Source organism: Microtus ochrogaster, chromosome 1, assembly GCF_000317375.1.
Source record: "Microtus ochrogaster isolate Prairie Vole_2 chromosome 1, MicOch1.0, whole genome shotgun sequence".
Taxonomy (NCBI): domain Eukaryota; kingdom Metazoa; phylum Chordata; class Mammalia; order Rodentia; family Cricetidae; genus Microtus; species Microtus ochrogaster.
Window position 1 is genome coordinate 124,206,244 of NC_022009.1, and position 13,340 is coordinate 124,219,583.

A 13,340-nucleotide genomic window follows, 5' to 3' on the forward strand; every position below is an offset into this window, starting at 1 on the left:
CCAGATCAGAGCATCATGGTACACGGTGCTTATCCAGATCAGAGCATCATGGCACACAGTGCTTAGCCAGATCAGAGCATCATGGCACACGGTGTTTATCCAGATTAGAGCATCATGGCACACGGTGCTTAGCCAGAATCGTGACCAGCATGGCACACAGTTCTTAGCCAGAAAGTTTTCTAATTAATTCAGAAGGTGAAACACACCCACCAGAGACTAACTGAAAAAACGGACTATAAAACACAACCCTACATTAGCATGTGATTAATAAAACATTAACAGCAATATTCTTCCAGATTTTGCATTTTCTACTTAACACCACATAGTGAACATTTAGCCATGACACCATCTTTGAGAAGGGCCACTATCCGTATCTAATGCCAAATTCTGTAACTGATGGTGTGGAATGTCTGAGCTAGAAGTATTTGAGTTTGCTGGAATTTTATTTAACAACAATGGAATTAGAACCCAAATTCCAGAATCGATGTTTCAACCTTGGACCATAATATTGACTTGTTCTAAATGGCTGAAGGGCTGACGTCTAATATTTATGAACATTTGGCATTGGTCTGGAGCCCAGACACATGGTGTCCCATGTGGAAACAGACACAGCATCTCCCACTGTTTCCGAAGCACATGGCCTCACTCTGCAGCTCCCTCCCAGAGCCCACAGCTGAACTCAGCATGCATGGCATGCTCATCACAGTGTGAGGACAGAGGGGTACCTGAGCTGGATGGAACCAGCCAACACGGCTGATCCCCTCTGCAGAGAAAACTCTCTGTTGAATGTCTATAAGTTGTTATTCCTTAGTGTCCAAATGCCACTGAAGCGTGAAGTTGAACATTTTTTTGTTTTGTTTTTGTTTTTGTTTTTCGAGACAGGGTTTCTCTGTGGCTTTGGAGCCTGTCCTGGAACTCGCTCTGTAGACCAGGCTGGTCTCGAACTCACAGAGATCCGCCTGCCTCTGCCTCCCGAGTGCTGGGATTAAAGGCGTGCGTCACCATCGCCCGGCGAAGTTGAACATTTTAAACCAGAAATGGCCAACTTTGGTATTTGAGAAGATCAGTACGGAAAGGGTAAAATCATTCCACTGACTACTTTCCTCGAGTCTCCATTGCCTGGAAGAAATTAGGTCTGTTCTTGCTCTAAGGCCACAGGAAAAACTATCCAACTCGGCCGAAGAGAAAAACTGAAACAAACTTCATCTTCTCAATGACAATCGTGCGCTGGCTTAAAAACATAAAGAATATACCCAGAATTTCCTCAGAATATTTTAACTGTACGAGACTCTCCATTATCAAATGAAAATGAATTTTACCTCCATAATATTCTATTTTACCATTTCCCCCATATGCACAGGATGAGAACAGCCAGTGGGATAAAGGGCATGGGGAGAACTTCTTGTGGGATAAAAAGCCCGTTTGGACTTGTTTCTTTACAAAAGAAAGGCCCATGAACAGGAACATGGTTAAGAAAGTAGACCTAGAGCCTGGTTTTCATCTCTGTCACTTAGTAAAGCAGAAACTTTATTTTTCTCTCAGTGACCAGCACAGGTCTCTCCTGGGTATTATCATAATGCCATAGGCAGCCTGCAAACACAGAGCAGAAGGATGTCTGAGCTCCCTATGAAACCACGTGGTCCTCCTTGGCTTACACCTGATAATGTCCACTCTTGTTTTCTAAGACCCTGGCAGGCTCTTCAGACACTCTGTCTCAGGAGCTCTCATCTGCAAAGCAAAGCTGACGACCACAGGACCTTACCCCAGGACCGTCTGCTGCTGAATCGGAAACCCTACACTAAAGCCTGGGGCGGCCAGCACCCAGGCAGCACCCAGGCAACTGGTGCGACTACTTCAGGAAAGGAGGTCATAATCAAATACATAACTCAGAAAGAGAACTCCACTATCAGTCCACAGGGCGTTTAGGATCCACAGCGCAGAAGAGCCAAAAACATTGGAAAATTTTATCTGCCCCTTAAGAACCATGGCAGTATGGGTGTCTAACAAAGTGAGACATTGAATTACATCACAGAAAAATCTACAGCATACTGTAAACATACATTTACCGTAAACAGTATACAAAACACTAACAACATTTGGGGATGACTTACCGTCTCAAAAAATATCTCCATCATTCGGGTCCTTTTCTCTTCCGCACTCAGTCCTTTCTTCTTTGACTGAAGCATAAAGCACAAATCAACAAAAGTCATGGTTTCAAAACAGCATTTTACAACAACTTGGCATTAAATGTTGTTATGTGATTTTGTCTACCGTCCACAGGCTCGTCACTTTCAAAGCCTGGCCTATAGGCTCCCAGCAGCCCTGTAAATAGGGGCTGCTCTTCCCTACACATGCAGCGACAGAAACAACATTTTGTGGGAATTCTACTTTGTTTTATTTTGTGTTTTTTTTTGAGACAGGGTTTCTCTGTGTAGCCCTGGCTGTCCTCAAGTAGCGGGGGCTGGCCTTGAACTCAGCGAGCCACCTGCTCTGCCTCCCAGTGCTGGGATTTAAAAGTATGTGTCACTGTACCCTCTGTAGAAATTTAGCATTTACAAAATGAACCAATGAGAAGCCACTGTATCAACTTTCAAAAGAAACAGACAGCTCCTTATAATCAATTAACAGCTACACACACAGATTGCTACATAAATACCGGGGAAGGAACTGATTAGTCCCACCTGGAGGTCTGGTCAAGCTGGGAAGTGGGGCAGGCATTGTGCAGACCCCAGGTGCAGGCAGAGTCAGGGACACTAAGTCAAGCACCGACACACTTACTGCATGGACTGCCAGGAGGGAGGAAAGGACGAGACAATTCAAAAGTCGTTTGGCATAGAGGCTAGCTAGCTGGGAAGACAGTGGCACGCGGCGTAGAGGGGTGACAGGATCAGAGCTGAGCTGGAGTATGGGATGGCAGCAACAGGGGCTAGCGAGAGCGCGGTGGTTACAAACCAGAGGACATGGTCCAATCCCCAGCAGCCCCAGGACATCTGTCCCCCTCTTCCGGCCTCCCTGGGCCCTAGGCACACACATGATGTACAGACATACATACAGGCAGAACACCCATACACATACATTTTTTCAGTATTTTAACTGAAAGAAAATGACCAGTGGCAGCCGTGTGCAGGCTGTAAGAAAACCCTATCCATATAGAGAACGGAAGCCTGTAATACCTATAAACCTATCAGATTTGAAAACAAGATGATCAGTATGTAACAGAAATACATAATTCTTATGTATATTATACACAGTACATACTAACTTACATTCAAATTAAACAAAAAGAGGAGCCAAATTTCTTTAATGCAAAAAATTGCAAGAAAAATAAAAACAACGTGAGAAACACTGGGGTTTATTTGTTGTTTATTTGGGGGTGGGGTGCTAAGGACCATGTATACAGGTCAGAAGACAGTGAAGTTAGTCTTCTCCTTCCTCTATGCGGCTCCAGGGATGAACTCAGGTAGTCAGGCTCAGCAACAAGCACTGTTACCAATGCGCCATCTCACCGGCCCTAAATTTAAGTGCTCTGCATCCTTCTCAAAAACTGCACAGGATCATGTTGTTTCCTTGGTAACCATGAACAAGTGTCTGAGGACTTGTAGAGACAGGATAACTCATTCAGTTTGAGGATTTCGTGAGATAAGAACTAGTGGCTGCTGCTCTGCTTCTCTGGTCTTTCAGCTTTCACCCCCTAATATCTGAATCCTGGTTTATATTATTATGACCAACTACAATTTGCGCTACAATATATATTCTATGGGAGTGCCCAGCCTAAGACGATTTCAGGGACTTTCTGAAGCTATTGTGAGTTGTTTATTTCCTGTCTTAATTTAATGAGCTTTCCAACAGAATTGTTTCACATTGAGGTTCATGTTGGGGTTAAGCCCCACTAAACCTCTCTGGATTCAGAAGGATTGCTAGAGAAGGTGACATCTGACAATAAGGTCTGAGGGTAAACAAATTAGCTCACAGAAGTCTTTTTATCAAGTCCCATTTTTTCTGTCTGTGCTCTCTCTAGTGCTCCTGATGTTCCCCTTTCTATGGCCCTCCTCAATGTTCCTCACTGTCTACCCACCCCACAAGGTTTCCCGTTTACACACCCACAGAGACTTGGTTAGCGATCCCATAGGTGAGAACAATGGCACCAAGCATGCATTTCTTAGGGCTAACAGGGTGGATAAAAGACTGACAAGGCACCTGGGAGGATTAGGATGAAATTTGGCTCCTTGGGCTAAACATCCTGGTGCTGTATCTGCTGGCACCCAGGTGAGAAAGAATTTCTTTCTCTGGGGCTAGTTTAGCAACCCAAGCTTTTTTCCTGTATGTTTTAGGGGTAAAGGTACAAACAGTTAATTTCCTAGACTAAGACCTTGTGTCAGATGAAAGGTGAAGAAAAGCACAGAATATTAACAGCTTGTCAGGGTAGAGCAAAGGCCAGTAGGTTATATTCTTCTGAGTTCGTTATTAGAGAATCCAGGGTCACCCAGACCTGTTTATCAATAAGAGCAGACAGCAGACATACTGTCTCTCAGCTCAGTGCCTCCTGCTCAGGGCTCCTTTCCTGTCAGTAAGGATGACTGTGGGGCTCGAGCTGTATGTGGATTTGACTAGGAGAACAGAAGTTTGGCTGAGTGAACGCTTTCACACTAGGGCCCCACCACGCGGCAGAGGTCATCCAGTTGTCCATGCAGAAAGAAGTTACCTCATCGAATGATCTATACACTGCTGGGGTATCTCGGGATGAATCCATTAAGGAAGGGAGAAGAGCCATGACCTCACAAGATCTCTACAGAATTGACAGTGACTATCCGGAAAACAGGTGTTCCCGAGCCCTGCAAATCAGGCTCCTCCTACTCCCCTGAGTCTGCCCAGTGACTTGTCAGCTGTTCTTTTACTGTATAATGTCTGTGGCAGCAGCTGCACCTCCCCTTAGAGCGGGTGTTTTCAATCTTCCAAATGCTGTGACCCTTTAACACAGTTCCTCCTATGGTTGTGACCCCAACCATAAAATGATTGTTATTTCATAATTGCAATTTTGCTACTGTTATGAATTGCGATGTAAATATCTGAATGTAGGATATCTGATATGCAGCCCCTATGAAGGGGTTGTTTGATCCTCCAAGGGTTGTGACCCACAGGCTGAGAACCACTGCCTTAGACCACACTGGTGCCTCACCACCATATGAATATCCTGCCCTAAAACCCCCTGTTCTACCTCCCTTTCCACATTCAATGTCTTAAAAGAGTTTCTCCAAGAGAGCTTTAACTTTGGAGGAAATTACTACACAACAGATCACAGGAAAACAAACTGCTCGTTAAGATATAATAAATAAGATAAAGATTGATTCTGTCCAACCAAAATCCCCACCAGAAAGCATCATTCTCTAACACTCAAAAGAAGGATCTTGGGACACCATTCTGTATTTCTTCTGGCAAAACTAGGAACTCACTCGTTTCCACAGCAACAGTATTATGTTGCGTGTCTTGATGAGCGTGTTGGTATAAGTAAGCAGCCTCCAAGTTCACACTTTCCTTTTTCTTCTGTCCCTCTGAAGACAGCAGTCCCCAGGGAACCACACTGAGCCCTTCCTATCCTCAAATCTCCTTTGATCTCATCGTCTTTAATTTTAATTAACACTTGTGAGAAGACCACAGATGCTGGTCTGGCCCCGGAGACTCCTGAACCTCTCTATCTCATGTATCTACCAGCCTGCTGGACAGACTTCAAACTCAAGTGGTCCAAAACAAGCCACACTTTTTACCTATGCCAAAGGCCCCGCAGGCATCCTAGGGGCCTTCATCTCGTTACCAACTACCAAGCTCTGTCAACACTGGCTCTTAAATATTCTCTAACACGGTGGTTCTCAGCCTTCCTAATCTGTGACCTTTAATACAGTTCCTCATGTAGTGATCTCAACCATAAATTATTTTCCTCCCTACTTAATAACTGTAATTTTGCTACTGTTATGAATCGTAACGTAAAAATCTGTTTTCCAATAGCCTTAGGCGACCCCTGAGAAAGGCCATTTGACCCCCAAAGGAGTCGTGACCCACAAGTTGAGGACCACTGCTCTATTACGGCCTGCCTGTCCCACCTCTGCCAGGACTCAAGCCTTCACTGGCTGTCTCCTGCAGTCCGTCCTCAACGGCCTCATCCTCTAATGGAGAAACAAGTCTGACTACATAGCCCCTATGTTCAAACCTTGTGATGGTCCCAATCCTCCTAAGGATCCAAGTACCTCAAAGGGTATAGAAGACCCGCAATCACCTGACCCCAACCTACTGCTTTGAGTAACTCCCCACCCCACCCCAATTTACCATAACAAGATAAATCACCGTGCAATTTGAAATATAATAATAATAATAATAAAATTATTTCCAGAATTCTCTACAGGAAGCGTTCTATCGTTTCTGTGCCCTGTAAAAAGATGTCCCTCTACCTAAAACATCTCCCCTCCGACTCCTGCCATACTGTAAAAGGTCTCCACAGCCTAGTGTGGGCCTTCTCTCCTGAAAGCCTTCCCTCGGCTGCCCTCACAGGCTGAGCCTGTGTTCCCAGGACACACTTGCATCCATCACTGACTGCACTCAGCCAGTAAAAGCACCCACCCTACACCTCCAAGGTGCTCGAGCTCAGAAGCCCACAGCACTCCTCAACATATAATCCAGGGTGTATTAAGTATCAGGAAGCTGGTGGCCATCACCTTGCTAGCAGAGAAAGCAGAGCACTCTCAGTGAGGCAGACAAGCTCCAGGAAGCTATGCAGAACTACTGTTAGTTAAACTTACAGTGCACAGTTAGAACCCAGGGGTGTTTTATGACCCCTTCCATGGGGCTCTCTTGCAGTATCTGAAGCCATGATGAAGTTCACACCCAGGTAAGCTTCCCATGCCAGTGGGCATCAAACTACCACACATGCGCTCATCTTGGGGACTTTAAAAGGCAAGAGCCCAAGTTACCCTGTGTGAACTGCAATGTTAATGATGAGCCTAGGCACGCCCCTTTAAAAAATATTCTCAGTTGCTTTGACTTGCGTCTCACTAGACTCCCAAGGCTGGCAGGGGCTGTGTGGAGAAGTGGCAATCTCCTTAGGGTGTGATACCCTTGCATGGCTCTATAACATGGACCTGACCAGGTCAGCAAGGGAATGAAATATAAGCAGGATAGACAGACAGAAGGATGCTCAAACAGAAAGCTGGGATGGTGCTCTGGGCTCTTGGTGGAGAAACTGTGGCACTCCAGAAGCCCAGTGTGTTCATTAGAGTTGAGCAGAGGCAGGTGGCTGCATACAGAGGGTTATTACATACAGATAAACAAGGAGACAGGGTTAATACACACATCTGAACAAGGAGGCAGGATTAGCTAATCTTGGTAGCCAAGAACAGCCTCTGCAGGCGAGCAGTCCTCAGGCCATAAACACCAGAAGGGAATAAAGAACATTTCCCACACAGGCTGGCAAATCTCGCTCTGGGTCTCCCAGGGAAGACTTTGCCATCCTCTCTGCCTGAGGCTATGGGGTCTTTGGTGTGGTCACGTTTATCAACAACACTTCCACTCAGGACTTCCCTCATTCAAGTCTCCCTCAGCTCCCTACACTGGGGCTTTATTGTGTGGCTAAATCAAGAGAAAGAAGGAGCCAAATCTGGGAGCAAACCTCCTTTTTTAATATTGTTATTTAAAAAGAGTTCCTGGGAAGTCCTTTGCAATTCCCAGAGGCAAACAAGAAGTTAAGGGCGTGTCCTGGGGAACGCAGCTTACAAGGCTCTTACTACTCAACAAATATAAAATCATTCCAAGAAGGCAGATGAATTGTTTACATGACTTTCAGGCTGTTTTATTTCTTTCTATTTTATAAGTTACTGCTAGCCACATCTGGAAACCACTGAGGTCGAATTTAAAATAACTAATGTAAAAAGGGCATCCTACTGACACTAGAGACTTCCACAAGAAACATAAAAATGGCTCAGTACTTAAAATTGAAGGAGGGTGGGTAAAACGGGGATGCCTTCCAATTAGTAAGGGGACCCAAAGCCACCCGAGGTCTATGACACTTCCTATCTGAATGAAGGACTTCAAGGTACTTTTTAGAGACTTGTACCTAGAGTCTTCCTAATATCAACCCTGTTGGTAATTTGTGATAACATTTTGAAAGCTAAAAAGATGACATGTCACTCTCAAGGTTGCTTTTTCTCCAATTTCAAACTGTAGGCCTACACTTATAATTGTTTGCAAAGCAAGCCCAATCAAAACAGCTATTAATCCAGGATTAGCAAAGAGGCCGAAAATTTAACTTTGACCAGAATAACTCTGAACTCTTTTCCTGATCATATATAAAAATAATAGCAAGTACCTATGTGAAGCGTTAACAGCCATTAAATCCCTTGGCAGTAGGCAACGGCCCTATAAAGTGGGTTGGCCGGCACATCAATAACGAATAAATAGTTCATTGTAGTCGGGTGCTTTAATTCTACAAAGTGAAACTTGATAACACGAAGTACTGGTAACACGGTTGTTTTGAGCTATTTTATGCCCAGGTGGCCCGGTTGTTAGTTCAACCACAAAGAAGCCGTTATCAGTTATAATTACAGCTGGGCAAGTTTCTTCAAATAAATGCCCTACAACCTCGTCGACCCCTTGTAACGGCTTCTTAACTAAATTAAGATATTAAAATCTCGGGTCACTTTAACGACACATTGATACTCTGTCGCCAGAAGAGGAAAGAATGGCGCGAAACTTTGAAGGTGGATGAAAATGATCCAATGGACAGAAAGTCATTAAGTTCGGAAAGATATGGGGGGGAAGGGGGCTGCGCGGGCCGCCGCTGTCGATGAAGGGGAGCGCCGTGCCCGGCCTGCACGAGGCCCCGGGTTCTAATCCCAGCCGAACCAAAGGGCCTTGAAAACCTCAGCGTCAACTCAGCCCCAGCCCCACGGGCGGCGTGGGGCTCTCGGACAGGCACCGCGGGCCGGCCCCGCTCGCCGGGCTTCGGTTCAGGAACGCTCCGGTTCAGACCGAGCGCGGCGCGGGTCGCCGCCCGAGCTCGGGCGCAGCAGGAGGAGAGGGGCCTGGCCAGGCTCCCACCACGCCGCCGGCCGCCGCCCCGAAGCCCGGAGGTGCGTGCGTGGGGCTCGCTCTTACCATGGTGCAAACCGCGGCCTCCCCGTTTGACTCTGGCGCCGACAGCCGCGTGGGGTGGGGAGGGCGGAGGAAGAACCGGGGCAGTCGCGACGACCCCTAGCGGCCCTCGAGAGCTGGGGGACCCGAGGGAGGAACCGGGCCGGGGCGGGGCCTGGGATGACGCGCAGGGCCGTGGGGGGGGCGGGGCCTGGGATGACGCGCAGGGCCGTGGGGAGCGGGGCCTGGGATGGGCTGGAGCTCTGAGACCAAAAGGACCTGCAGGGTTGGGGAGCATGAACGTGGAAGAGAAAAGTCCGGGGCTGGGGTGCTCTTCCCCTGCCTCAGGGGTTGCAGAGTTGTTTGCTACGTAAGTGTTCAATGTGGCTTTTGTTTTTCTGTGTGAAAGGCAACTTTGAGTCTTCGCTTTTAAGTGTGGTTTTGGAGCTAAAAAAATGGGGATTTGTCTGCAGGAAATGAGTACGTTTATAAAAGAAATTCCTTTTTTTTTTTTTTATTTTTATTACTTTTCGAGACAGGGTTTCTCTGTGTAATCCTGGCTGCCCTGGAACTTACTTTGTAGACCAAACTGACTTCGAATGAAAGGCGTGTGCCACCGCTCCTAGCCTTAGAAGGAAATCTTATATGAAGTGATTCGGGTGTTCTGTACTGTTAGTGAATCCTAAGTATTCTGGTTCTAACCAGTAAGTATTACTGGTTGTAAGAACTTTAGCAGAGAGTAAATGGAAGCTTTCTAAATTATTCGTAGCAACTACTGGTGAATCTGTCTCTCTGGGTTTCATTAAAATAGTAGTTTCATATGACGGGGTAAAGGTGAGTAACAAAAATGTCCAAAGCTCCTACAAAGGAGAACTGGCATAGAGTAAGTATGTATCATCAAAAATCTACTAGCCATATCCCAGGCTTTTGCTATCCCTTAGCAACTAGAACAGTACCTGGGTATTCTGTTGGTCACAGCATGCTTGCTAGAGTATAAAAGTGGAACAGCACTTACAAGTGTATATGTGTGACATTACTAAGTCTAAGTCTGTTTCATCAACTGTGAGCTCCTGGGTAGCACAGGTTCCGTTGCTCATCTTTGTAGCCCTTCCACTGTGGGAACTCTAGTGTGCTGTGCGTGCTACACATAAGAGAGGCATAAGGACGGTACGGTGGTCAAAGACTGAACGCCTGTCTCACTTCTGCCAGGAGAAACCACAGCTTTAACTGGATCCTGCTGCTCTGGAAAGTGTGAGGTGTGGTCCAAGTGAACAGACCGAGGTACCGGATGATGGGAGGTGCTTCTCTCTAAGTCTGATAGACACCAAAGAGCCCTTAATGGCCATGGTACCTGCTTGGAGGAGAGGAAAAGTCACAGCTGGGATGCAGGAACCCCGGTGCAAGCTCGAAGCCAGCCTGATCTCCATGAATTCCAGACTAGCCAGAGCAATATCAAAAGACCTTGCCTCAAAATAACCAAAAGAACAATAATAAAAAAGTGAAGAACAGAGGTGGAGATTAATAAAATAATATTATTATGTAATCAGCAGCCAGGGACGTCAGTGTAGGCCCTTATTCTAATTTCTGTTGCTTTCTCTCTCCTTTTAAGGCTAACTTTGGCCACCTCTTTCTGAGTTCCAATCTGCTGAAATAGAAAACATTGAATATGACAACTTGGATCTTGCACACAGAGGCATTGTTTGAGAAGTGTTTTCTTAAATTCAAGGACTGTGGCAAACAGCTTCTTTGAGAAGATTAGGCGTGCACACACTATCAAGCTCCCGGACACTGGCCTCCGCGAGGACTGCTCTGTGTATTCTAGTTCTGTGGTTAGACGTATATATCCAGGAGCTTGATAGAATACAGAGACGTTTACTATGATGAACTCTGTGTAAATAAATTCTTGGTTCCAAGAAATAATACTTGTAGTGAGGTCCTTCTTGATTCAGTGACCCATAGTAGTATCTGCCATGACCAGGAAAAGGCCGTCTCATCTTAAAACCCTTTGAAGATTATAAAGACAGACATTTAAGTAAACACACTGTCCACTGGGTCAGGATTTCCCCAGCTCCAATTTCGTACCCACATCCCAGATACTACCACGTAGTCGGCAACACAGCCAACAAAAACAGCAGTCAGCTTTTTTCCTTTATCTCCATCCCAACAGTTTAGTCAAGGTGTTGCAGTCTCCTACAGGGTACAGAACAGCCCCCATTCCCCTCCACACAGGGAGCAATCTGTTAAATGAATATTCAGTCTGAAAATGGAGAAAACAAGCTTTATTATAATGATTTGAGATTTCTGTGCATGGTAACGATATACACACGAAACCTTGTTTCTCCTATGTTTCAAGACAGAATTAATTTAAAGTTTTATTAGACTAAAGCATCCAAAATACTGTGGTACGTATGTAGCTACGAACATCCAAACACACTGATGCACAGCGTCCATTCTTCCGTGTAAATAGGCAGTCAGCATTTCGATCCATGAAAAGAACATATGAGGAGGTTATAGCAATAATTGATGACAAAGACCAGTGTTCTATACACAGAATGTATGAGACAGATCTGTAAAGGCGGAATGTACAAAACCTTCATAGGAACGAAAAGGAAACAAACAACCTCCATACCCATGGGCGGGCTCATGGGAAGGCTGCGCAGTTGGGAATGATAATGTCGGGAGGGCACACTTGGTCGCTGACACAATACCCCAGGTCGTAAAGGTTAAGGCCGTGTTGCTTTCAAACGTTAATAGAAGTGCTGTACATTCATTGGAACGACATAGCTGATTGTTAATCTCTTCTAGGGTACCGATAAGTAGCAGCCATACACTCTCCACAGACAGACCACGCGATCAGCTACCACACAGTTCAACACTGGAAAGCGTTTTGAAGACTAGTGCCGCGATGGGTCGCTCACTGTCCTTTAAAGCAAAACCAAAAGAGCATCTGTTTATACCAGACAAATTTTTAATGGGCACTTAGTTTCCTTTATGGCAATGCTAGATTCCTAGTTATCAAAAATATTAAAATAACTGTAAATTTTAAGACCCTGCAACGCTTACAGAAAGTAACAGTATTAGGACTTTTCGATTGTAAGGGAGATTAGCTAAGGTTTGCATCAGAAAGCTTCAATTTTATCCTACTTGGAGAGTCCCTCTTCCCTCGTCAGAAGCTGGTGAGCAGAGAGAACGCTGTGGAGTCCAGACGCACACAGAGACTTTTCCCGTTTGACGTGATCTACAGATAGCCCGGTGCTGATCTGCTCTCTCGTTTCCTCTGTAGGTATTACCAAAGCAATTCTGCTAACCCTGGTGGCGTACTGCTCGTCCAGTTCATTCCCTGTGAGGACGTACATACCCTGTATGAGTGGGAGCAGGTTCCAGCAGCTGCATGGACCAGGCATACTTATTGCCTCCAGTTTTGTCAAGTGCAGGAAACTCAGGGGCTTGTTTAGTCATGGAGACTAAAGTGTCACCAAAACCTTACACATCATTAAGAAAATGGCCAACAGTCAGAAAGGCTTCCTAGTTAGTGTGTTTCTGGTTGGTCAGGTGACTTCCTACCGCCCCGTGTCCAGCAGGGGAGGTTTACGAGAGAAGACACACTGTCATTAACTTATAAAACCTAACTGAAGGTATTTTGCCCTTAGTGCCCAAGGGAAATTCGAATGCTTACTTTCTCAGTGCTACGTATCATGAGTGACCCGTTCTATACAGTGGACAAAGATAAACAATCACAGTAGCCTAGAACCAAAAGAGCCACTTACTTATAAAAAAAATCCTTCTTAAGTTTACCAGGAACCATTCTCATCAAATGAGACAAGATTTCATTTAGGTTTTGTCTATTTGTACCTTAGCAGCAGCACTTTCCCCCCGCCCCAAAATATGCTTACCACGAAGAAATACAGTAACTGCGCACACATACCCAAGTGTAGAACGTAGCGTTTCCTGCAGTGCCCATAGCAGGGGTTTTAGTAGCTGATGGCAGACAAGATATAAATTAAATGATTTTTTCATTCCAGTTTGTACCATTATTCATGTGTTAAGAAAACAAAACAAAGCAAAGCAAACAAAAAACCTCAGCAGGGTAGCGGTGGTTGATCCCATGCTTTTGATCCCAGCACTTGGGAGGCAGAACAGGAGGATCTCAGTGAGTTCGAGGCCAATTTGGTCTACAAGACAAGTTCCAGGACAGCCAGGACTATTGCACAGAGAAACCCTGTCTC

General features: G+C 45.6%; 1 protein-coding gene across 6 annotated transcripts in view; it reads right to left on the reverse strand.

Annotated features, from left to right (window-relative positions):
- Mnd1 (meiotic nuclear divisions 1) overlaps window positions 1–9,259 on the reverse strand; it is a 50,373-nt gene extending 41,114 nt beyond the window's left edge. For all 6 annotated transcript variants that reach the window (XM_026785872.1, XM_026785900.1, XM_026785844.1 and 3 more), the window contains exons 1-2: window positions 9,139–9,259; window positions 2,112–2,177 (exon numbers count right to left, since the gene is read on the reverse strand). In XM_026785872.1, coding sequence (XP_026641673.1) covers window positions 2,112–2,177; window positions 9,139–9,141 — 69 coding nt within the window. In that variant the 5' untranslated portion in view covers window positions 9,142–9,259. The remainder of the gene's footprint in view (window positions 1–2,111; window positions 2,178–9,138) is intronic.
- Window positions 9,260–13,340: the final 4,081 nt, after the last annotated feature.